The 25903-nt window shown below is 38.4% G+C and overlaps 1 protein-coding gene across 1 annotated transcript; it reads left to right on the top strand.

Annotated features, from left to right (window-relative positions):
* Nucleotides 1-2134: 2134 nt before the first annotated feature.
* Nucleotides 2135-25903, top strand: LOC133655085 (kynureninase-like). The gene is made up of 14 exons (XM_062055016.1): nucleotides 2135-2185; nucleotides 5547-5723; nucleotides 5797-5917; nucleotides 5998-6080; nucleotides 7362-7423; nucleotides 7505-7576; nucleotides 7679-7753; nucleotides 12405-12551; nucleotides 12622-12720; nucleotides 19232-19305; nucleotides 21522-21574; nucleotides 25267-25352; nucleotides 25424-25654; nucleotides 25741-25903. The coding sequence occupies exons 2-14, from the start codon at nucleotides 5555-5557 to the stop codon at nucleotides 25858-25860; spliced, it is 1392 nt and encodes a 463-aa protein (XP_061911000.1). The 5' UTR covers nucleotides 2135-2185; nucleotides 5547-5554; the 3' UTR covers nucleotides 25861-25903.

The following is a 25903-nucleotide window of genomic DNA, read 5'->3' as shown; positions in this document are numbered from 1 at the left end:
GAAACGACTTTACATAGTACGTGTAAGTGTGCAAATGCGTACTCAAAAACGACTTTACGTAGTATGTATAAGTGTAAGTGTGCAAATGCGTACTCAGAAACGACTTTACATAGTATGTATAAGTGTAAGGGTGCAAATGCGTACTCAGAAACAACTTTACATAGTATGTGTAAGTGTAAGTGTGCAAATGCGTACTCAGAAACGACTTCATATAGTATGTGTAAGTGTAAGTGTGCAAATGCGTACTCAGAAACGACTTCATATAGTATGTGTAAGTGTGCAAATGCATACTCAGAAACAACTTTACATAGTATGTGTAAGTGTAAGTGTGCAAATGCGTACTCAGAAGCGACTTTACATAGTATGTGTAAGTGTGCAAATGCGTACTCAGAAAGAACTTTACATAGTATGTGTAAGTGTGCAAATGCGTATTCAGAAACTACTTTACATAGTATGTGTAAGTATGCTAATGCATACTCAGAAACGACTTCATATAGTATGTGTAAGTGTAAGTGTGCAAATGCGTACTCAGAAGCGACTTTACATAGTATGTGTAAGTGTGCAAATGCGTACTCAGAAAGAACTTTACATAGTATGTGTAAGTGTGCAAATGCGTATTCAGAAACTACTTTACATAGTATGTGTAAGTATGCTAATGCATACTCAGAAACGACTTCATATAGTATGTGTAAGTGTAAGTGTGCTAATGCGTACTCAGAAACGACTTTACATAGTATGAGTAAGTGTGCAAATGCGTACTCAGAAAGAACTTTACATAGTATGTGTAAGTGTGCAAATGCGTATTCAGAAACTACTTTACATAGTATGTGTAAGTATGCTAATGCATACTCAGAAACGACTTCATATAGTATGTGTAAGTGTAAGTGTGCTAATGCGTACTCAGAAACGACTTTACATAGTATGTGTAAGTGTGCAAATGCGTACTCAGAAAGAACTTTACATAGTATGTGTAAGTGTGCAAATGCGTATTCAGAAACTACTTTACATAGTATGTGTAAGTATGCTAATGCGTACTCAGAAACGACTTCATATAGTATGTGTAAGTGTAAGTGTGCTAATGCGTACTCAGAAACGACTTTACATAGTATGTGTAAGTGTAAGTGTGCAAATGCGTACTCAGAAACAACTTTACATAGTATGTGTAAGTGTAAGTGTGCAAATGCGTACTCAGAAACAACTTTACATAGTATGTGTAAGTGTGCAAATGCGTACTCAGAAACGACTTTACATAGTATGAGTAAGTGTGCAAATGCGTACTCAGAAAGAACTTTACATAGTATGTGTAAGTGTGCAAATGCGTATTCAGAAACTACTTTACATAGTATGTGTAAGTATGCTAATGCGTACTCAGAAACGACTTCATATAGTATGTGTAAGTGTAAGTGTGCTAATGCGTACTCAGAAACGACTTTACATAGTATGTGTAAGTGTAAGTGTGCAAATGCGTACTCAGAAACAACTTTACATAGTATGTGTAAGTGTAAGTGTGCAAATGCGTACTCAGAAACAACTTTACATAGTAAGTGTAAGTGTGCTAATGCGTACTCAGAAACAACTTTACATAGTATGAGTAAGTGTGCAAATGCGTACTCAGAAAGAACTTTACATAGTATGTGTAAGTATGCTAATGCGTACTCAGAAACGACTTCATATAGTATGTGTAAGTGTAAGTGTGCTAATGCGTACTCAGAAACGACTTTACATAGTATGAGTAAGTGTGCAAATGCGTACTCAGAAACAACTTTACATAGTATGTGTAAGTGTGCAAATGCGTGCTCAGAAACGACTTTACATAGTATGAGTAAGTGTGCAAATGCGTACTCAGAAACGACTTTACATAATACGTGTAAGTTGTAAGTGTGCAAATGCATACTTAGAAACGACTTTACATAGTACGTGTAAGTGTAAGTGTGCAAATGCCGATTCGGAACCGAGCCGGAAGGTTTGTGTCCCCGAAGTAAGTGTCCTAAAAGAAGCTGTTAAGCACACTCAGTAATTTATGCCGCCCTATTGATTTCAAATGAGCCACTAATGAGATCTAAGCAGGCCGCAGTGTTCTCCCTCAAGGGTTAAACATGTTCGGGGCCATAACAAACAATCATTAACTGGAAGGAAAGCCTGAGAGGTGAAAGAGCGCCCCTGACCACACTCCTGCTACCTAACTGTAAGTACAAACTTTACTTTGTTCCACTTATATATCCTCTTAGCGTCTCTACGGCTCCCGCTTTTCTAGTTTTTCTAGTTGAGTGAAGGAATGAATTTAATCAAATTCAACACATTCAACCGACGACTTATCCTCAATTTAGGGGCGAGTTAACTTTAGCAATAATTCACTATTACATGTTCATACTGTATATCTTTATTAAATGTGATGGCAACTGTCAATGGATGATTGTAAGCAACCTCTGAAATGTTAGCATCCCGTCAAATCCTGGAATAAGTAAAGACGTCAAGGAAGGAGATGTTTGCTTGTCCACCATGTTTTTTTTACTCCAGGATTTCATGCACAGTTTCATGTAAAAATGAACACTCATTCTAAAAAATAAACCTTATTAAGTGATTATTATTGCGTTTTTAAACAAGGGCGACATCTGCCGACCATTATTGTGCATGGCCGGTCCTAGGCTTTTTGTGGCCCCAAATACCATTTGATTGATTGATTGAGGCTTTTATTAGTAGGTTGCACAGTGAAGTACATATTCCGTACAATTGACCACTAAATGGTAACACCCCAATACGTTTTTGAACTTGTTTAAGTCGGGGTCCACTTAAATTGATTCATGATACAGATATATACTATCAGATGTATACTATCATCGTAATACAGTCATCACACAAGATAATCACATTGAATTATTTACATTATTTACAATCAGGGGTGTGGAGGGGGGGGTAGGATATGGACATCAAGTAGTGGACAGAGAGAGAGAGAGAGAGAGAGAGAGAGAGAGAGAGAGAGAGAGAGAGAGAGAGAGAGAGAGAGAGAGAGAGAGAGAGAGATCAGAAGGCATAAGAAAAAGTATCTGCATTTGATTGTTTACATTTGATTATTAGCAATCCGGGGAGGGTGTTAGTTTAGGGTTGTAGCTGCCTGGAGGTGAACTTTTATTGCGGTTTTGAAGGAGGATAGAGATGCCCTTTCTTTTATACCTGTTGGGAGTGCATTCCACATTGATGTGGCATAGAAAGAGAATGAGTTAAGACCTTTGTTAGTTCGGAATCTGGGTTTAACGTGGTTAGTGGAGCACCCCCTGGTGTTGTGGTTATGGCGGTCATTTACGTTAAGGAAGTAGTTTGACATGTACTTCGGTATCAGGGAGGTGTAGCGGATTTTATAGACTAGGCTCAGTGCAAGTTGTTTAACTCTGTCCTCCACCTTGAGCCAGCCCACTTTGGAGAAGTGGGTAGGAGTGAGGTGGGATCTGGGGTGGAGGTCTAGAAGTAACCTGACTAGCTTGTTCTGAGATGTTTGGAGTTTAGATTTGAGGGTTTTGGAGGTGCTAGGGTACCAGGAGGTGCATGCGTAATCGAAAAAGGGTTGAACGAGAGTTCCCGCCAGAATCCTCAAGGTGATTTTGTTGACCAGATAGGAGATTCTGTAGAGAAATCTCGTTCATTTTGTTAATGTCCCCATTTCCGTTGTTATTATTACTTGTGTAGTAACACGTTACAGGTGTCAAACTCCAGGTCTCATTTTCCTGGAAATAATAATAAAATACCTTATTTTCTTACTACAGTATTCATTCTTTATCATTTTGACAGAAAAAAAAGTATGTACCGTATTTTTCGGACTATAAGTCGCAGTTTTTTTTCATAGTTTGGCCGGGGGTGCGACTTATACTCGGGAGCGATTTATGTGTGAAATGATTAACACATTAGCGTAAAATATCAAATAATATTATTTATCTCATTCACGTAAGAGACTAGACGTATAAGATTTCATGGGATTTAGCGATTAGGAGTGACAGATTGTTTGGTAAACGTATAGCATGTTCTATAATATAGAACATGGTCCCGCACAAGAAATTAAAAACTTTTTTTTTTTTTTAGTTTTTTTTAATTAAATCAACATAAAAAATACAATATATACATTATATATCAATATAGATCAATACAGTCTGCAGGGATACAGTCCGTAAGCACACATGATTGTATTTCTTTATGAAAAATAAAATAAAAAAAAATAAAAAAAATGTTTTTAAAAATTAAAAAAAAATTCATCCCGTAGTCTCGCAACTACGGGATGAATAACGTAACCCCGGCCTCTACTGTAGCGTCTATTCTATGCGCCTTATAATGCGGTGCGCCTTATATATGAACAGCGTTTTAAAATAGGCCTTATAGTGTGGAAAATACGGTACTCCGAAAAATACGGTACTTACCTTGTTTATTATTTCTTCGGTCAGTGGTCAACAAAATAAACAAACAGTTTTACATAAACAAACAGTTGTACATTCATGAATTGAAAATGTTGTAGACCTCTGCTCCGCGTGGGGCGTATACGTATGTGACAGACTGTATGCAGGGCCGGCCCGTGGCATAGGCCGTATAGGCAAATGCTAAGGGCGCCGTCCATCAGGGGGCGCCACGCCAGTGCCACAAATGTTGGAGAAAAAGAAAAAAAAAAAAAATTGGTACTATTATTTCTAAATACAAAAAATAATCCCACGTTAATTAAAATGCAAAGTAAAGCCTATTTAATAGAAATATTATTTGTTACAACATTACACCCCCCTCCCTCCCCCCGCACGGTGCGCCCCCTCCCTTCCCTCCCTTCAACACAAGATGTCAAAACGGCCAAAGCTGTCAGGTGCCCAGGGAAGAAAAAATAGAAAAGAAGAGGAGGAGAAACGAGAAAAAGACAGAGGTAGCAGGGAGGTAACGTTAGCCTACATGACATTATTTGTCTGTCACAGAATGTGATAGTAACCTGGCTTTTTAGCATTAAGCTAATGTTACATGATTCGGCAATTGCTAATCAATAAATAGCTAGTTCTGTTTTAATGTCGGGTTAATATTGTGGAGGGGGCTAAATTGTTATGGAAAATAATAATGTAACGTTAGGTGATTACAGTACTCCCACCTTACATTCCTCAGGGACATTTGTATTAGATCTTTTAAGCAGGTGTTTTTTGTTTACATTGTTATTGCCTTCTGGTTAGCTAATGTTTGCCCTGCAGGTAATAGTCACTTTTCCACCCCTTTATATATTAGGTACAGTTGTAAGCCTAGTTGTTAAAGTGCACATCATTAATGTTAAATAAGCAATATCACATGAGAGGAAATGCTGTTTTTTAATTTGAGCACTGCTGTGATTCGGTTAAAGATAATCATAACATAACATTCTCATAAAATATGTTAATTTGCTTTCTTTAAGTAAAAAAAAAGGTCAAAGACAAAGCTATTCGGTTTCTTGTGAGTATATACACTTCACTGCCGATGTGGGGGGGCGCCACCTAAAATCTTGCCTAGGGCGCCAGATTGGTTAGGGCCAGGCCTGCGTGTAACTTGCAAAGTACTTCCAGAAGCAGCAATGGACCACTTGGCTGGCTTGACCGCGAGAGAAACCGTGGAGCGGATCGCTACTCTGCTGGGCTGTGCTCCGACATCTGAGAAGGTGGCCGCTTTCCTGGACGAGCATGACGAGCTGCGACACCTCAGGGAGAAGTTTCTGCTGCCTAAAATATCCGATTTACCTCCCTGTGAGTGGATCGTCTCAGAGCACTTGGTCATCTTTAACGTGTCTTTTCATGATGTTGTTGGCGTCACCCACAGCTGATTTGGCACTGGTGGATGGTAGCCAAGAAAGCATCTACCTGGTGGGCAACTCTCTAGGCCTGCAGCCCAAAACCACTAAGAAATACTTGGAGGAGGAGCTGGACAAGTGGGCCAAAATGTACCACAACTCATTCTTCTTCTCATATGAAGGGAAACATTAAGTCTGATTGATGTCTGATGGAAGTGTGTGTTTGTCAGAGGGGCGCACGGCCATACGGAGGGGTCTCGGCCTTGGGCCTGGGCGGAGAACAACTTGGAGGCGATCATGGCAAAAGTTGTCGGTAACAAAAACTGTTTTTTTTTAAATCCTAGACGGCCGATATTTTGCGGAATTTTGCAGTTTTCGTCTGACTTATTGGAAGAACACATTACTATCAAAAACCAAAGTTTGACTGTAAATGAAGCAGTGACGTGCAGTCAGGGGAGGCAGGTGAGGCGGGGCCTCACGTGCCATCATGGAAAGAAAGAAAATGTAAAAAGAAAAAAAAATCATTAAATTGTTATATGTATCTAGTGATCATACTATAAAGTTATTTTCCATTTAACTTCACCAGTTTTAGATTATTTTTATTGAAAATCACTGAATTTTCACATTTGCCGTTCAAATACTGAGAAGAGACTGCGGTGAGTCAGCAGCCAGTTGAGGCATGTCACTGCGTTGAGCCTCACCATGATTGCGCAATGACTCGGTTATACATTTCCATAGTTTAGTTAGCTGAGGTATATAATGTACAGTGTATTTTGTCAACAACTGTATGTGAGTAAAGTATTTCTTGTGCTGAGCATTCATAAAACGGCTGCGAAGACGCACTGGCTGAGGCTCGCAGTAATCCCGCCTCCTTGTGGAGAATGCACCCCCTGACGGGAGTGTTGTATCAACTAAAGCCCACACTTAAAGTTTCCATGTGCAAGATTGAATCTATTTAAAAAAGTTATTTAATAAGAAGCCAAAAAGTGCAAAAACACTACTGTTCGTGTTGGAGGAGTTGTGAATGACTGCTGGGCCACAACATTAGGTACACCTGCAGACTGCAGCACGGATTTCATACTTCAGTCATTCACAACTCCTCCAACACCAACATTATTGTTTTTGCACTTTTTGGCTTCTTATTAAATAACTTTTTTAAAAAGATTCAATCTTGCACGTGGAAACTTTAAGTGTGGGCTTTAGTTCAGTGGTCCCCAACCACCGGGCCGCGGCCCGGTACCGGTCCGTGGACCGATTGGTACCGGGCCGCGGCCGCACAAGAAGTTAAAAAAAAAAAAAAAAAAAAAAAAAGTTTTTTTTAAACATTTTTTTAAATTAATTTAACATAAAAAACACAATATATACATTATATATCAATATAAATCAATACAGTCTGCAGGGATACAGTCCGTAAGCACACATGATTGTATTTCTTTATGACAAAAACAAAAACAAAAAAAATTGTTTCATATGATTGTAAATCTGACTGTGATGAAGTCAGTGCCTCACCAGCCATGAACCTCACCGCACGTCACTGACATGAAGTATATCCAGAAAGTTCTGTCGCATTGTCTCGTGATATCATTTGTTTCAGGGGCGCTCCCGGAAGAGACAGCATTGATGAATGGGCTAACGGTGAACTTACACCTGCTTCTGGTGAGATCATCCAACATTCGGGACAATCAGAAGAATGTTGTCAAAAACGGCCAAAGAAACTCAGTAACCTTTCTTTGCCAGCTTTCCTTCTACCAGCCCACAGCGGCACGGCACAAGATACTTCTGGAACACAAGGCCTTCCCTTCGGATCACGTGAGGGACTTGGATCGAACGTTCAATTTGAATGCATCTGTTGTTGACGTGCGCAAGCGTCACGCTATGAACCGAAATTTGCTTATTCTGCTGTCTCATCAGTTCGCAGCCGAGTCCCAAATCCGACTGAGAGGATTTGACCCCGACCAGAGCATGTTGCTGCTGGCACCCAGAGCGGTATGTCCTGTAGAGGAGAATATATTCTTAGACTATTACTTTGTTTCTAACACTTTTCTGACAATCTTATTTTATAGACACAATGTCAGGTTCAAAACCGCGATGACATCTATTAAACAGACAAGAAGCAAGACATTAAACAGAGACAGGATTCAATTTAGCTCAATGAGGAGAAACGTCTGGGCTGTACTCTTTGTACAGTCTTCCACCACGCTCTGACAAGAGAATTATACACCTCCTCTTTTATTTGGACTTTCCCTGATTACATGGCATCAGCTGATTCTAAAGGGAGGGGGGTCGTAAACAGCTGTTGCACTCGGTCATAGACAGTTCAAAGAAAAGGTGCCTGGAGGGGGTCAGGTCCTGCTTCCTCTCCGCTTTGTAGATCTCGGGTCAAGACAAGATCTTCCTGTGGATCACAATAGATCAAAGAAACCGACGCCTTCATGTCGCTTACCATCGTACACAGTGGAGTTTTACAAGTCTTTTGCTTGGTAAGATCAAAGACAGCTTTTGTCTGCTAGCCGGGAACTCATGGAAACACAAGGTTTTGTGATAACTTAGATACAATTATTCTGACACACCATGTTTTGAGCTGGTTATTGGCAATAGAAAATGGTAGAAACATGGTAAACATGGTAGAAAATATGGTCGAATTAAAGGGGAACTGCACTTTTTTATATTTTTTTATTTTTTTATCGTACGGAGCCCCTAAAAGGACATGGATGTTTTGCTAGATCTCGCAATACTTTTTGCCAGATCTCGCAATACTTTTTGCCAGATCTCGCAATACCTTTTGCCAAATCTCGCAATACCTTTTGCCAAATCTCGCAATACTTTTTGCCAGAGCTCGCAATACTTTTTGCCAAATCTCGCAATACTTTTTGCCGGCGCTCGCAATACTTTTTGCCAGATCTCGCAATACTTTTTTACCAGGTCTCGCAATACTTTTTGCCAAATCTCGCAATACTTTTTGCCGGATCTCGCAATACTTTTTTGCCAGATCTGGCAATACATTTTGCCAGATCTCGCAATACCTTTTGCCAGATCTCGCAATACTTTTTGCCAGATCTCGCAATACCGTTTGCCAGATCTCGCAATACCTTTTGCCAGATCTCGCAATACCTTTTGCCAGATCTCGCAATACCTTTTGCCAAATCTCGCAATACCTTTTGCCAAATCTCGCAATACTTTTTGCCAGATCTCACAATACCTTTTGCCAGATCTCGTAATACTTTTTGCCAGATCTCGCATTACTTTTTGCCAGATCTCGCAATACTTTTTGCCAGATCTCGCAATACCTTTTGCCAAATCTCGCAATACTTTTTGCCAGATCTCGCAATACCTTTTGCCAGATCTCGTAATACTTTTTGCCAGATCTCGCATTACTTTTTGCCAGATCTCGCAATACCTTTTGCCAGATCTCGCAATACTTTTTGCCAGATCTCGCAATACCGTTTGCCAGATCTCGCAATACCTTTTGCTAGATCTCGCAATACCTTTTGCCAGATCTCGCAATACTTTTTGCCAGATCTCGCAATACTTTTTGCCAGATCTCACAATACCTTTTGCCAGATCTCGCAATACTTTTTGCCAGATCTCGAAAAAACAGCGATGGATAGCCTACCCATCATCTGTCCTCTGTTGTGGGACCATGGTACAATTTGATGTCTTTATATGTTAGACCAATACTAAAATAAAAGTCAATAAACTTCTCCCACGGAAGATGGGTAGGCTCCTCCATCGCTTTGTCTGTTTCACGTCCGGTTCACCATCGCTGTGTCTGTTTTACTTCCGGTTCACTGACATAGGAAAAAAACCTTTTGCGAGACTTCGTAAAAAGTATCGCGAGATCTCGCAAAAAGTATCGAGAGACCTCACAAAAAGTATTGCGAGATCTCGCAAAAAAGTATCACGAGACCTCGCAAAAAGAATCGCGAGACCTGGCAAAAAGTATCGCGAGACCTCGCAAAAAGTATCGCGAGATCTCTCAAAAAGTATCGCGAGACCTCGCAAAAAGTATCGCGAGATCTCTCAAAAAGTATCGCGAGACCTGGCAAAAAGTATCGCGAGATCTTGCAAAAAGTATCGCGAGATCTCGCAAAAAGTATCGAGAAACCTCGCGAAAAGTATCGCGACATCTCGCGAAAAAGTATCGCGAGACCTCGCAAAAAGTATCGCGAGACCTCGCAAAAAGTATTGCGAGATCTCGCAAAAAGTATCGAGAGATCTGGCGAAAAGTATCGAGAGATCTGGCGAAAAGTATCGCGAGATCTGGCAAAATGTATCGAGAGATCTCGGAAAAAGTAACGAGAAATCTGGCAAAAAGTATCACGAGACCTCGCAAAAAGTATAGAGAGATCTGGCAAAAAGTATTGCGAGACCTCGCAAAAAGTATCGCTAGATCTGGCAAAATGTATCAAGAGATCTCGGAAAAAGTATCGAGAAATCTGGCAAAAAGTATCGCGAGACCTCGCAAAAAGTATCGAGAGATCTGGCAAAAAGTATCGCGAGACCTCGCAAAAAGTATAGAGAGATCTGGCAAAAAGTATCGCGAGATCTCGCAAAAAGTATTGCGAGACCTCGCAAAAAGTATCACGAGACCTCGCCTAAAGTATTGAGAGATCTCGCAAAAAGTATCGAGAGATCTGGCAAAAAGTATCGAGAGATCTGGCAAAAAGTATCGAGAGATCTGGCAAAAAGTATCGAGAGATCTGGCAAAAAGTATCGCGAGATCTCACAAAAAGTATCACATTTTTCCCCCTCCATGTCCCTTTAGGGGCTCCGTACAATCCCTATAAGAACACAGAGTATGTTTTTTTAATGCATTTTAAGTCGTAAAATTGGGCAGGTGGCTAACAACGCAGAGAGCGGTAGTCCACTATCGTGCCTATAAAGCTCTCTAGAAAACATTAAACACCACCAACAATACTCCTTTTACATCTCGTGACCTGAATAATAACCAAGTATTAGCGATATTGTTATTATAAGCGCAAACGCCGACATACTGATATTGACGTACTGAGCCGGTGAGCTGGTGTTTTGCTTCTGAGCTGGTTAAAGTTCATTCTGAATGATAAATAATGCCTCTCACCCGGAGAGTAGGAGGTCGTGGCCATAAACCGAGAAGTTGGTAAACCTTGGACATTGAACTTCAACTCGGAGATGGCAAGAAAAACACAAAAAAACGCTCATTTGTGGCCACCTTTTTTTTTATCCCTTTGTGAAGATTATGATTAATTCTTCATCTAAACGTGAAGTTATGAACACCCCATCAGTCGGTCTCATAGTGAGAGTACAGTAAGTGATTGATTTATTATGTTTGAAGTTTGTATATCTCGTTCAGCACTTAGCAATACTACTACATGATATATAGCAGTGGTCCCCAACCACAGTGGTCCGCGAACCGGTTGGTACCGGGCCGCACAAGAATTTTTTTTTTTTTTTTTTTTTTTTTTTTTTTTTTTTTAATGAAATCAACATAAAAAACACAATATATACATTCTATATCAATATAGATCAATACAGCCTGCAGGGATACAGTCCGTAAGCACACATGATTGTATTTATTTATGTAAAAAAAAAATAAAAAAAAAATATATATATATTTTTTTTTAAATACACCCGCCCCCTCCCCCACCGGTCAGTGGGACAAATTTTCAAGCGTTGACCGGTCCGCAGCTACAAAAAGGTTGGGGACCACTGATATATAGTATATATATATATAATATATAGTGTTTGTTGTTGAAGGGAAAAGCGAACATTGTGATACGTCTGAAGTTAATACGCCGCCATATGCTTAACCCTTGTGTAATGTTCATATTGTTGTTACTCAGCCAGCGTTTGTGGGTCTGATAGACCCGTTGCATTTTGTGGCTTTTAATGCCTCACAATCAAACACTTTTATGTTAAAATACTGAACAGATGTTTACCTTATCCCAATAAACATCTGTTCAGTATTTTAACACAAAAGTGTTTGATTGTGAGGCATTAAAAGCCACAATAATTTATTATATATAGAGTTAATATATAGATATATATATATATATAATAATACTAAACAGTACTAACAATAACTAAACTAAGGAAATGGAGTGTGACAAAACCCAGGTGTGTGTGTGTATGTGTGTGGCTATGTGTACGGTTAACTGAGTGTGTGTTACCAAGTGCTGATAAGAGTGAAGGAACGAGGGCAGTCCGTGGGGCAGGCAGGTGATCCAGGGCAGGAGAGGAGTGACAAGGTCCGTGTCCGGGCAAGGGTCGAGGATCGAGGAAGGCAGTCCAAAGTCCACAGGGGAAAACAACGGAAGAATCACCAAGGGCAAAACTTGGGGAGGGCACTGAGGGAGGACAAACAAGGACGTCAGGGAAACCGCAGATAGAAAACAGAGAGAGCATCAAGCTAGAGTAGGCTTACGGTCCACCATTGAGAAGTAAGTTCCCGCCAGGATCCTTGGGTCCACTGGTCCTTTATTCAGCTCCCTCTCATCAGGTCCAGGTGCGCTGAATGCTGATCGCCTGCGGTCTGCATACGATACTGTCTTGTGTTGTCTTGTGTCACGTGAAACAAGCTTCAACATGCTAGCTGGACACATTTGTTTTTTGTCAAAAGACGCAACTTAACCCGTTCTTAACTTTCTTGTGCCACGAGGGCGAGGAGACCCTGCGTACAGAAGACATCCTCGACGTGATCGAGACGGAGGGCGCCGCCATCGCTGTGGTGATGCTCAGCGGTGTTCAGTACTACACGGGTCAGCTGTTCGACATGGCCGCCATCACCGAGGCTGCTCACAGGAAGGTGTGCTCACTTATGGCGACATGTTGCCACGTGGACGGATGACCACAAAGTGAGTTTGTTTGTTGATCAGGGCTGTTTGGTGGGCTTTGATCTGGCCCATGCGGCAGGGAACGCCGAGCTGAAGCTGCACGACTGGGGAGTAGACTTTGCCTGCTGGTGCACGTATAAGGTAAGGAACACACACACACACACACACACACATACACACACACACACACACACACACACACACACACACACATTATTGTATTTGTTACCTTCTTGAGACCTCCGAAAAATGCCTACCTCTTTGGGACCACCCTTTCTAGGTATATCAAGATTTGAAAAATGAGTTGGAATTTCACAAGAAAAAGGTCACAATTTCACAAAAATAACTTAGATTTGGGCAGTATTATAATAAGAGTCGTAATTTTACTCAACGCAAGTCAAAATTTTACAAGAAAAGGTTTTACCAAAGTCATAATTTGACTCAAAAAATGTCACTATTATTCATAAGAACAACAAAAAAATTGGCAATGTTGTGATAAAAGTCAGAATTTTATGACAAATGTCAACATTTTGCATTAACAAGTACTCATTTTGCATCAAAAAGTAATCATTTTACATCAAAAAGTAATCATTTTACGAGAAAATATTGCAATATTACAGAAAGAGAAAGAATTTGAGGAATTGTTCCCAATTTCATAAGAAAAAAAGTCGACACGTTGTGAGAAAAAGACTGCTTTTTTGTTTGTAATTGTTTTTTAATCTTCATTATTTACTTCAAGTTATTACAGTATGTCTCTATATACATATTTATTTTATTTTTTTAATTTATTTTGGCCAAAGGGGGCACATTTCAATTTCTGACACACACTTGTTATTTCATATGTTGACCAGAGGGGGAGCACTTTTAAAACAAACACACAGTCAATTTGAAAAATCCCTCCTTTTTGGGACCACCCTCATTTTGATAGATTTCACCACCAGGGGTGCAAATGAGACATTCTCTATTAGATGCAATGGTTTTCCGTATTGGGACCATGATTTATGTCATCACTTGTTCACACCTCCTCATATGGAAGCTACTTTTCCTTATTGGTGTCTCAAGAAGGGTAGAAATACAAGAACACACACACACACATTATTGTATTTGTTGACTTCTTGAGACCTCCGAAAAATGCCTACCTCTTCGGGACCACCCTTTCTAGATATATCAAGATTTGAAAAATGAGTTGGAATTTCACAAGAAAAAGGTCACAATTTCACAAAAATATCTTAGATTTGGGCAGTATTATAATATGAGTCATAATTTTACTCAACGCAAGTCAAAATTTTACAAGAAAAGGTTAACATTTTGGCAATTTTATGAAAAGAGTCATAGACAGTATACTCGACAATACTCTGAATTTTACCAAAGTCATAATTTGACTCAAAAAATGTCACTATTATTCATAAGAACAACAAAAAAATTGGCAATAATGTGATACAAGTCAGAATTTTATGACAAATGTCACCATTTTGCATTAACAAGTATTCATTTTACATCAAAAGGTAATCATTTTACATCAAAAAGTAATCATTTTACGAGAAAATATTGCAATATTACAGAAAGAGATAGAATTTGAGAAATTGTTCCCAATTTCATAAGAAAAAAAGTCGACACATTGTGAGAAAAAGACTGCTTTTAGTTGATTTATTTTTGGAATTTTTTGTTTGTAATTGTTTTTTAATCTTCATTATTTACTTCAAGTTATTACAGTATGTCTCTATATACATATTTATTTTATTTTTTAAATGTATTTTGGCCAAAGGGGGCACATTTCAATTTCTTACACACACTTGTTATTTCATATGTTGACCAGAGGGGGACCACTTTTAAAACAAACACACAGTCAATTTGAAAAATCCCTCCTTTTTTGGGACCACCCTCATTTTGATAGATGTCACCACCAGGGGTGCAAATGAGACATTCTCTATTAGATGCAATGGTTTTCCGTATTGGGACCATGATTTATGTCATCACTTCTTCACACCTCCTCATATGGAAGGTACTTTTCCTTATTGGTGTCTCAAGAAGGGTAGAAATACAAGAACACACACACACATACACATTATTGTATTTGTTGCCTTCTTGAGACCTCCGAAAAATGCCTACCTCTTTGGGACCACCCTTTCTAGATATATCAAGATTTGAAAAATGAGTTGGAATTTCACAAGAAAAAGGTCACAATTTCACAAAAATATCTTAGATTTGGGCAGTATTATAATAAGAGTCGTAATTTTACTCAACGCAAGTCAAAATTTTACAAGAAAAGGTTGACATTTTGGCAATTTTATGAAAAGAGTCATAGACAGTATACTCGACAATACTCTGAATTTTACCAAAGTCATAATTTGACTCAAAAAATTATTTATAAGAACAACAAAAAAATTGGCAATGTTGTGATAAAAGTCAGAATTTTATGACAAATGTCACCATTTTGCATTAACAAGTATTCATTTTACATCAAAAAGTAATCATTTTACGAAAAAATATTGCAATATTACAGAAAGAGATAGAATTTGAGGAATTGTTCCCAAGTTCATAAGAAAAAAAGTCGACACATTGTGAGAAAAAGACTGCTTTTAGTTGATTTATTTTTGGAATTATTTGTTTGTAATTGTTTTTTAATCTTCATTATTTACTTCAAGTTATTACAGTATGTCTCTATATACATATTTATTTTATTTTTTAAATTTATTTTGGCCAAAGGGGGCACATTTCAATTTCTTACACACACTTGTTATTTCATATGTTGACCAGAGGGGGCGCACTTTTAAAACCGACACACAGTCAATTTGAAAAATCCCTCCTTTTTGGGACCACCCTCATTTTGATAGATTTCACCACCAGGGGTGCAAATGAGACATTCTCTATTAGATGCAATGGTTTTCCGTATTGGGACCATGATTTATGTCATCACTTGTTCACACCTCCTCATATGGAAGCTACTTTTCCTTATTGGTGTCTCAAGAAGGGTAGAAATACAAGAACACACACACACACATTATTGTATTTGTTGCCTTCTTGAGACCTCCGAAAAATGCCTACCACTTTGGGACCACCCTTTTTAGATATATCAAGATTTGAAAAATGAGTTGGAATTTCACAAGAAAAAGGTCACAATTTCACAAAAAATATCTTAGATTTGGGCAGTATTATAATAAGAGTCGTAATTTTACTCAACGCAAGTCAAACATTTTACAAGAAATGGTTGACATTTTGGCAATTTTATGAAAAGAGTCATAGACAGTATACTCGACAATACTCTGAATTTTACCAAAGTCATAATTTGACTCAAAAAATGTCACTACTATTCATAAGAACAACAAAAAAATTTGGCAATGTTGTGATACAAGTCAGAATTTTATGACAAATTTCACCATTTTGCATTAACAAGTATTCATTTGACATCAAAAAGTAATCATTTTACATCAAAAAGTAATCATTTTACGAGAAAATATTGCAATATTACAGAAAGAGAAAGAATTTGAGGAATTGTTCCCAATTTCATAAGAAAAAAAGTCGACACATTGTGAGAAAAAGACTGCTTTTAGTTGATTTATTTTTGGAATTTTTTGTTTGTAATTGTTTTTTAATCTTCATTATTTACTTCAAGTTATTACAGTATGTCTCTATATACATATTTATTTTATTTTTTAAATGTATTTTGGCCAAAGGGAGCACATTTCAATTTCTTACACACACTTGTTATTTCATATGTTGACCAGAGGGGGCACACTTTTAAAACCGACACACAGTCAATTTGAAAAATCCCTCCTTTTTGGGACCACCCTCATTTTGATAGATTTCACCACCAGGGGTGCAAATGAGACATTCTCTATTAGATGCAATGGTTTTCCGTATTGGGACCATGATTTATGTCATCACTTGTTCACACCTCCTCATATGGAAGCTACTTTTCCTTATTGGTGTCTCAAGAAGGGTAGAAATACAAGGACACACACACACACATTATTTTATTTGTTACCTTCTTGAGACTTCCGAAAAATGCCTACCTCTTTAGGACCACCCTTTCTAGATATATTAAAATTTTAAAAATGAGTTGGAATTTCACAAGAAAACGGTCACAATTTCACAAAACTAACGTAGATTTTGTCAGTATTATAATAAGAGTCGTAATTTTACTCAACGCAAGTCAAACATTTTACAAGAAAAACTGAACATTTGTGCAATATTATGATAAAAGTTGGAATTTTACTCAATAACAGTCGCAATTTTACAAGAAAAGGTTGATATTTTGGCAATTTTATGAAAAGAGTCATAGACAATATACTCGACAATACTCTGAATTTTACTTGGGAAAAATTATGACCAAAGTCATAATTTTACTCAAAAAAATGTCACTATTATTTATGAGAACAACAAAAAAATGTGCAATGTTGTGATGAAAGTCAGAATTTTATGACAAATGTCACCTTTTTGCATTCAAAATAATAATTTTACGAGCAAATATTGCAATATTACAGAAACAGAAATAATTTGAGAAATTGTTCCCAATTTCATAAGAAATAAAGTCGACACATTGTGAGAAAAAGACTGCTTTTAGTTTATTTATTTATTTTGGGATTTTTATTTATTTAGTGTATTTTAATCTTCATTATTTACTTCAAGTTATTACAGTATGTCTCTATATACATATTTATTTAATTGTTTTAATTTGTTTTGGCCAAAGGGGGCGCATTTCAATTTCTTACACACACTTGTTGTTTCATATGTTGGTCAGAGGGGGAGCACTTCAAATTTTTTACACACACTTGTTATTTCATATGTTGGTCAGAGGGGGAGCACTTCAAATTTTTTACACACACTTGTTATTTCATATGTTGGTCAGAGGGGGAGCACTTCAACTTTTTCACACACACTTGTTGTTTCATATGTTGGTCAGAGGGGGAGCACTTCAATTTTTCCCCACACACACACTTGTTATTTCATATGTTGGTCAGGGGGGGAGCACTTCAAATTTTTTACACACACTTGTTATTTCATATGTTGACCAGAGGGGGCGCACTTTTAAAAGCGACACACAGTCAATTTGAAAATTCCCTCCTTTTTTGGGACCACCCTCATTTTGATCGATGTCACCACCAGGGGTGCAAATGAGACATTCTCTATTAGATGCAATGGTTTTCCGTATTGGGACCATGATTTATGTCATCACTTGTTCACACCTCCACATATGGAAGGTACTTTTCCTTATTGATGTCTCAAGAAGGGTAGAAATACAAGTACACACACACACACATTATTGTATTTGTTACCTTCTTGAGACCTCCGAATAATGCTTACTTCTTTAGGACCACCCTTTCTAGATATATAAAGATTTGAAAAATGAGTTGGAATTTCACAAGAAAACGGTCACAATTTCACAAAACTAACGTAGATTTTGTCAGTATTATACTAAGAGTCGTAATTTTACTCAACGCAAGTCAAACATTTTACAAGAAAAACTGAACATTTGTGCAATATTATGATAAAAGTTGGAATTTTACTCAATAACAGTCGCAATTTTACAAGAAAAGGTTGACATTTTGGCAATTTTATGAAAAGAGTCATAGACAATGTACTCGACAATACTCTGAATTTTACTTGGGAAAAATTATGACCAAAGTCATAATTTTACTCCAAAAAATGTCACTATTATTTATGAGAACAACAAAAAAATGTGCAATGTTGTGATGAAAGTCAGAATTTTATGACAAATGTCACCTTTTTGCATTAAAAATAATAATTTTACGAGAAAATATTGCAATATAACAGAAACAGAAATAATTTGAGAAATTGTTCCCAATTTCATAAGAAAAAAAGTCGACACATTGTGAGAAAAAGACTGCTTTTAGTTTATTTATTTATTTTGGGATTTTTATTTATGTATTGTATTTTAATCTTCATTATTTACTTCAAGTTATTACAGTATGTCTCTACATACATATTTATTTAATTGTTTTAATTTGTTTTGGCCAAAGGGGGCGCATTTCAACTTCTTACACACACTTGTTATTTCATATGTTGGTCAGAGGGGGAGCACTTCAAATTTTTTACACACACTTGTTAATTCATATGTTGGTCAGAGGGGGAGCACTTCAAATTTTTTACACACACTTGTTATTTCATATGTTGGTCAGAGGGGGAGCTCTTCAATTTTTTTACACACACTTGTTATTTCATATGTTGGTCAGAGGGGGAGCACTTAAATTTTTTTTCACACACTTGTTATTTCATATGTTGACCAGAGGGGGATCACTTCAAATTTTTTATACACACTTGTTATTTCATATGTTGACCAGAGGAGGCGCACTTTTAAAACCAACACACAGTCAATTTGAAAATTCCCTCCTTTTTTGGGACCACCTTCATTTTGATAGATTTCACCACCAGGGGTGCTAATGAGACATTCTCTATTAGATGCAATAGTTTTCCTTATTGGGACCATGATTTATGTCCTCACTTGTTCACACCTCCTCATATGGAAGGCACTTTTCCTTGTTGATGTCTCAAGAAGGGTAGAAACACACACACACACACACACACACACACACACACACACACACACACACACACACACACACACACACACACACACACACACACACACACACACACACGTAAGTTGATATGTCTGTGTTTGGTTGCTCAGTATTTGAACTCTGGTGCTGGTGGGCTTGCTGGAGCTTTCATACACCAAAAACATCAACATACCATCAAACCTACGTGAGTACACACACACACACGCACACACACACACACACACACACACACACACACACACGCACACACACACACACACACACACACACACACACACACACACACACACACACACACACACACACACACACACACACTTAGTTTTTCTCTGCCATTTGGACTGTAACTTTATAACGCCAACATTTTATTTTGTCAGATCTGACCCAAAATTTTTATGATTGTTGTTAATTTTCCCCATTTCCTAACTAATTGAATAACTGCACGGTGGAACAGGGGTTAGTGCATGTGCCTCACAATACGAAGGTCCTGAGTTCAATCCCGGGCTCGGGATCTTTCTGTGTGGAGTTTGCATGTTCTCCCCGCGACTGTGTGGGTTCCCTCCGGGTACTCCGGCTTCCTCCCACCTCCAAAGACATGCACCTGGGGATAGGCTCCTCCCACCTCCACAGACATACACCTGGGGATAAGTTGATTGGCAACACTAAATTGGCCCTAGTGTGTGAATGTTGTCTATCTGTGTTAGCCCTGTGAATGTCCAGGGTGTACCCCGCCTTCCGCCCGAATGCAGCTGAGATAGGCTCCAGCACCCCCCCGCAACCCCAAAAGGGACAAGTGGTATAAAATGGATGGATGATGCGTTTTTCTGTCAAAACTTGGAATTAGGGATGTCCGATAATGGCTTTTTGCCCATATCCGATATTGTCCAACTCTTTAATTACCGATACCGATATCAACCGATACCGATATCAACCGATATATGCAGTCATGGAATTAACACATTATTATGCCTAATTTGGACAACCATGTATGGTGAAGATAAGGTACTTTTTAAAAAATAAAATAAAATAAGATAACTAAATTAAAAACATTTTCTTGAATAAAAAAGAAAGTAAAACAATATAAAAACAGTTACATAGAAACTAGTAATTAATGAAAATGAGTAAAATTAACTGTTAAAGGTTAGTACTATTAGTGGAGCAGCAGCACGCACAATCATGTGTGCTTACGGACTGTATCCCTTGCAGACTGTATTGATATATATTGATAGATAATGTAGGAACCAGAATATTGATAACAGAAAGAAATGGGGGGAGGGAGGTTTTTTGGGTTGGTGCACTAATTGTAAGTGTATCTTATGTTTTTTATGTTGATTTAATTTAAAAAAAAACAAACCAAAAAAAAACGATACAGATAATAAAAAACCCGATACCGATAATTTCCGATATTACATTTTAACGGATTTATCGGATAGGATAGGCTCCTCCCACCTCCACAGACATACACCTGGGGATAAGTTGATTGGCAACACTAAATTGGCCCTAGTGTGTGAATGTTGTCTATCTGTGTTAGCCCTGTGAATGTCCAGGGTGTACCCCGCCTTCCGCCCGAATGCAGCTGAGATTGGCTCCAGCACCCCCCGCAACCCTAAAAGGGACAAGCGGTATAAAATGGATGGATGATGCGTTTTTCTGTCAAAACTTGGAATTAGGTATGTCCGATAATGGCTTTTTGCCGATATCCGATATTGTCCAACTCTTTAATTACCGATACCGATATCAACCGATACCGATATCAACCGATATATGCAGTCGTGGAATTAACACATTATTATGCCTAATTTGGACAACCATGTATGGTGAAGATAAGGTACTTTTTAAAAAAAAATAATAAAATAAGATAACTAAATTAAAAACATTTTCTTGAATAAAAAAGAAAGTAAAACAATATAAAAACAGTTACATAGAAACTAGTAATTAATGAAAATGAGTAAAATTAACTGTTAAAGGTTAGTACTATTAGTGGAGCAGCAGCACGCACAATCATGTGTGCTTACGGACTGTATCCCTTGCAGACTGTATTGATATCTATTGATATATAATGTAGGAACCAGAATATTGATAACAGAAAGAAATGGGGGGAGGGAGGTTTTTTGGGTTGGTGCACTAATTGTAAGTGTATGTTGTGTTTTTTATGTTGATTTAATAAATAAATTTTTAAAAAAACGATACAGATAATAAAAAAACCGATACCGATAATTTCCGATATTACATTTTAACGCATTAAAATGCGTTAAAATCCCTACTTGGAATAGTTTGTCTTCCTTCTATTTCTCTTGCTCGGCGTTGCAGAGGTCAATCAAAGTCATGGAATGTTTTGGTTTTTTTTTTACTTTAGTTGGTATGATGTGTTATGTCATTTGCATTCTTGTATATTGGCAGGCTCACAGGCTGGTGGGGTCATGACCTGAGAACTCGCTTCCAGATGCATAACGGTAACATTTCATCCTGCACTGCGTTCTTTTTGCGGTGCTCATTTATAGATATTACAGCTTGTTGCTGAGATTTGATGACCTATATTGAGTAAAACATGCTTGAAACTAGAATATCAACTGTTGCAAAGCTGTGTCATCAACACTCACAAGTATAAAACTACTTTTTTTTAAGTAATAATTTCTTATTTCAAGCATGAAACAAAAAATTGTGTCTCATAATTAAAACAGATGACAGCCAAATGGACTTTGCTGTTTTATTATAACAATAGAAAATATGTACTCATAAAGTAGTACAGTTGTTATTAAAGAGAATATACTTATTTTAAGGTATTTTTGGGTTCATTGAGGTTAGCTAATTTTACTTGTTTTGGAAAGTCTTGACAAGCCAAATTGTATTTTTCTATTGGCAGATAATTGTGCTTAGTTCAAATAAAATACCCCTCATTTTGGATAAGTGCTACGGTTTTGATTTTATGAGCCTTCTAAGACCTGCTGCGCTGCTGTGATTTTAGGAGCCTTCAAAGAAAAGAACCACTGTGCCGCAGCACCTAGGAAAAAAACACAAGACACAACTTCCTCTAACTCCCAGTACGAATATCGTAGAGACATGAAACAAAAACCGCTATGTACATTTCATAGATTGACACCCTTCAGCAAAAATCAACAGGAAGTTTGATATCCCCCCCTTCAAAACTAAATTTTTGTAAAAAGCGGTCACCAAACATCAAACATTATCTCCTCTGAGCGCGTTTGTCGTTTCGGCTTCAAACTACTACAGGAGAGAGATTGAACCCTTCTGATTAAAAAATAACGAAAGACTTTTGATAAGTGCTACGGTTTTGATTTTACGAGCCTTCAAAGAAAAGAACCACTGTGCAGCAGCACCTAGGAAAAAAACACAGACACAACTTCCTCTAACTCCCAGTACGAATATCGTAGAGACATGACACAAAAACCTCTATGTAGGTCTGACTTAGAGCTAGATTTCATACACTGACATCCTTCAGCAAAAATCAACAGGAAGTTGGCAATCACCCCTTCAAAACAAAAGTTTCATAAAAACACTCATTGTTGCCTCTTTGAGCTGTAATTTGACCCCCTTAAAATACTTCAAAACTCACCAAACTTTTTACACACATCAGGACTGGCGGAAATTGCGATCTAATAAAAAACCGAACCCCAAAACTCAAAATTGCGCTCTAGCGCCCCCTAGTTTTTTCTTGTTTTTGAACACTGACTTTTTACAGTGTAGCCATCTGGAGACAGAGCAATTGCATGACTGAAATGTGCTTCATGAGGTCATGATCAGCAAACACTTTGTTCAAATGATGAATGTACTAGGCAAGTTAGACATCAAGACACAGTTGGAAGAGCTTCATGTAGCACAGCATGTGTTTTTAAGTAACGTGACTTCAAGACCATTTTTAATGAACAAGTCTGTTTGATGTACATGAAAGAATGGCGTTGTATGCATGTTCGAAATAAACTCCAACAATAACCATCATGTACGTTATGTACGTGGGCTTTTTAAAAAAAAAAATGCTCTGACATTATAACTTTGAAATTACGGTAACATTAAATCCAACAATAGGTATGTTGGATTTAAAAAACAGAGTTTTTCAACCACTGAGATACAGTCTGGTGTGCCGTGGGAGATTATCTAATTTCACCTATTTGGGTTAAAAATATTTTTGCAAACCAGTAATTATAGTCTGCGAATGATGTGTTGTTGTTGAGTGTCGGTGCTGTCTAGAGCTCGGCAGAGTAACCGTGTAATACTCTTCCATATCAGTAGGTGGCAGCAGGTAGCTAATTGCTTTGTAGATGTCGGAAACAGCGGGAGGCAGATTGCAGGTAAAAATAAACAAAAGGTGAGTGCCCCTAAGAAAAGGCATTGAAGCTTAGGGAAGGCTATGCAGAACGAAACTAAAACTGAACTGGCTACAAAGTCAACAAAAACAGAATGCTGGACGACAGCAAAGACTTACTGCGGAGCAAAGACGGCGTCCACAGTGTACATCCGAACACGACGTGACAATCAACAATGTCCCCACAAAGAAGGATAAAAACAACTGAAATATTCCTGATTGCTAAAACAAAGTAGATGCGGGAAATATGGCTCAAAAGGAAGACATGAAACTGCTACAGGAAAATACAGAAAAAAGAGAAAAAGCCACCAAAATAGGAGCGCAAGACAAGAACTAAAACACTACACGCAGGAAAACAGCAAACAACTCCAAATAAGTCAGGGCGTGATGTGACAGGTGGTGACAGTACACCTACTTTGAGAAAAGAGCTATATTGATGCATGCTTGGTTATGCTTTAAAGTCATATCCAACAATTGCGACAACGACTTTTTACTGTCAACTGAGTTTGGTTTTTTAATGATTTCTGCTGGTGGTGTGCCTCCGCATTTTTTCAACGCAAAAAATGTGCTCAAAAAAGGTTGAAAAACACTGATATAGAGAACAAGAGCATACCAAAGGAATTTGACCTTTGCAACCTCATTATACTATTGGCTAAGTTTTATATTCATATGTGTAAGTTTCTCGATACCCGACCTGTTTGTTGTGCCTTTAAAAAAAGAATTAGAAGGGTTAGGGTTAGGGTTAGGGTTAGGGTTAGGGTTAGGGTTAGGGTTAGGGTTAAAACCCCAAAAGCGGTGAAAACGACGATGCTGCGTTCCAAATTTAAATGATTTACTGAACTTGTGTGAGCCTATGGCTTTACACTTTGTGTGTATATATATATATATATATATATATATATATATATATATATATATTTTTTTTTTTTTTAAATTCTATTTTAGTTACTTTATTGAGTTTACAACATCCTGGCGCTGTTTCGTAACTGTTTTTATACTGTTTTTGTATTTATTTTGATTATTATTATTTCTCATTTGTTTGTAAATTTTGCAATTTATAAATAAAGGTATATAAAATTAAAAAATAAATAAATAAATAAAAAGAACAAGAGCATACGAGTCACTTCCTGCTACCGGCATATAACCAAAGCTGATTGGACCGCGGCGGTCACGTGACTAGAAAGAGCGCGCAAGTTAAGTGAAGTGAATTATATTTATATAGCGCTTTTCTCTAGTGACTCAAAGCGCTTTTACATAGTGAAACCCGATATCTAAGTTACATTTAAACCAGTGTGGGTGGCACTGGGAGCAGGTGGGTAAAGCGTCTTGCCCGAGGACACAACGGAAGTGACTAGGATGGCTGAAGCGGGGATCGAACCTGGAACCCTCAAGTTGGCTGGCACGGCCGCTCTATACCAACCGAGCAGTACCGCCCCAAGTTAAAGTTAAAGTTAAAAGTTAAAGTTAAAGTACCAATGATTGTCACACACACACTAGGTGTGGTGAAATTTGGTGCTCTACATTTGACCCATCCCCTTGTTCCACCCCCTGGGAGGTGAGGGGAGCAGTGAGCAGCAACGGTGATCGCGCCCGGGAATCAGTTTTGGTGATTTAACCCCCAATTCCAACCCTTGATGCTGAGTGCCAAGCAGGGAGGTAATGGCTCCCATTTTTATAGTCTTTGGTATGACTCGGCCAGGGTTTGAACTCACAACCTACCCATCTCAGTGCGGATACGCAAAAGTACAAAAGTATGGATTTGACACCTGCGTTACACATCACTTCAACTCAATGATGGCAAAGCAACAATGTGTGTGTACGCAGAGCTAGATCTACAGCCTGGTGTGAGTGGCTTCAGACTGTCCAACTGTCCAATTTTGCTCGTGTGCCCCCTTCAGGCCAGTTTGGAGGTACTGCGCCCATTTGCCCACGTGTAGAAGTACAGTGCACTGTCATTTATGTCATGTTGTGTTCCCTGCAGGTTTTCAACATGACCAGCATGCAGGCCCTGCGTAGGAAGGCCGTGCTGCTGACAGGATATTTAGAGTATCTGATCGCCCACCACTACTCAGCGGATCCCACCCGGCCCGCTAAACTTCAAGTGCGCATTGTTACGCCCTCCGACCCCGAGCAGAGAGGCTGCCAGCTGTCGCTGTCTTTCTCCGTACCTATTCGGCGAGTCTTCCAAGAGCTGGAGAAGAGGGGAGTGGCTGTGAGTTGATGGCTCAGGACTCTGTTGAAAGTAGAAAAGCACACCTCCACTAACAAACACGGTGCTTTGTGTTTCCTTTGTCTCAGTGTGACATGCGCGACCCGAGCGTCCTCCGTGTGGCGCCAGTGCCGCTGTACAACTCATATAGTGACGTCCATCGTTTCATCAAAAGTCTGGAGGCGGCCCTGGCTGCCAGCAGCTGCTAATCAATTAGCAGCCACAATGCTTCACTAAAACATCCAATAAATT

Source organism: Entelurus aequoreus, linkage group LG01, assembly GCF_033978785.1.
Source record: "Entelurus aequoreus isolate RoL-2023_Sb linkage group LG01, RoL_Eaeq_v1.1, whole genome shotgun sequence".
NCBI lineage: Eukaryota > Metazoa > Chordata > Actinopteri > Syngnathiformes > Syngnathidae > Entelurus > Entelurus aequoreus.
Note: the sequence above shows the minus strand (reverse complement) of the source record. Positions and strands in the feature narration are given on the sequence as shown.

Bases quoted from the DNA above. Each gene is read 5' to 3' on its own strand.
- LOC133655085 (XM_062055016.1), top strand. From the start codon at position 5,555: ATGGACCACTTGGCTGGCTTGACCGCGAGAGAAACCGTGGAGCGGATC. The intron at 12,552-12,621 runs GTGTGCTCACTT...TTTGTTGATCAG, and splicing joins CCGAGGCTGCTCACAGGAAG to GGCTGTTTGGTGGGCTTTGA. The intron at 25,353-25,423 runs GTACTGCGCCCA...TGTTCCCTGCAG, and splicing joins CCCTTCAGGCCAGTTTGGAG to GTTTTCAACATGACCAGCAT.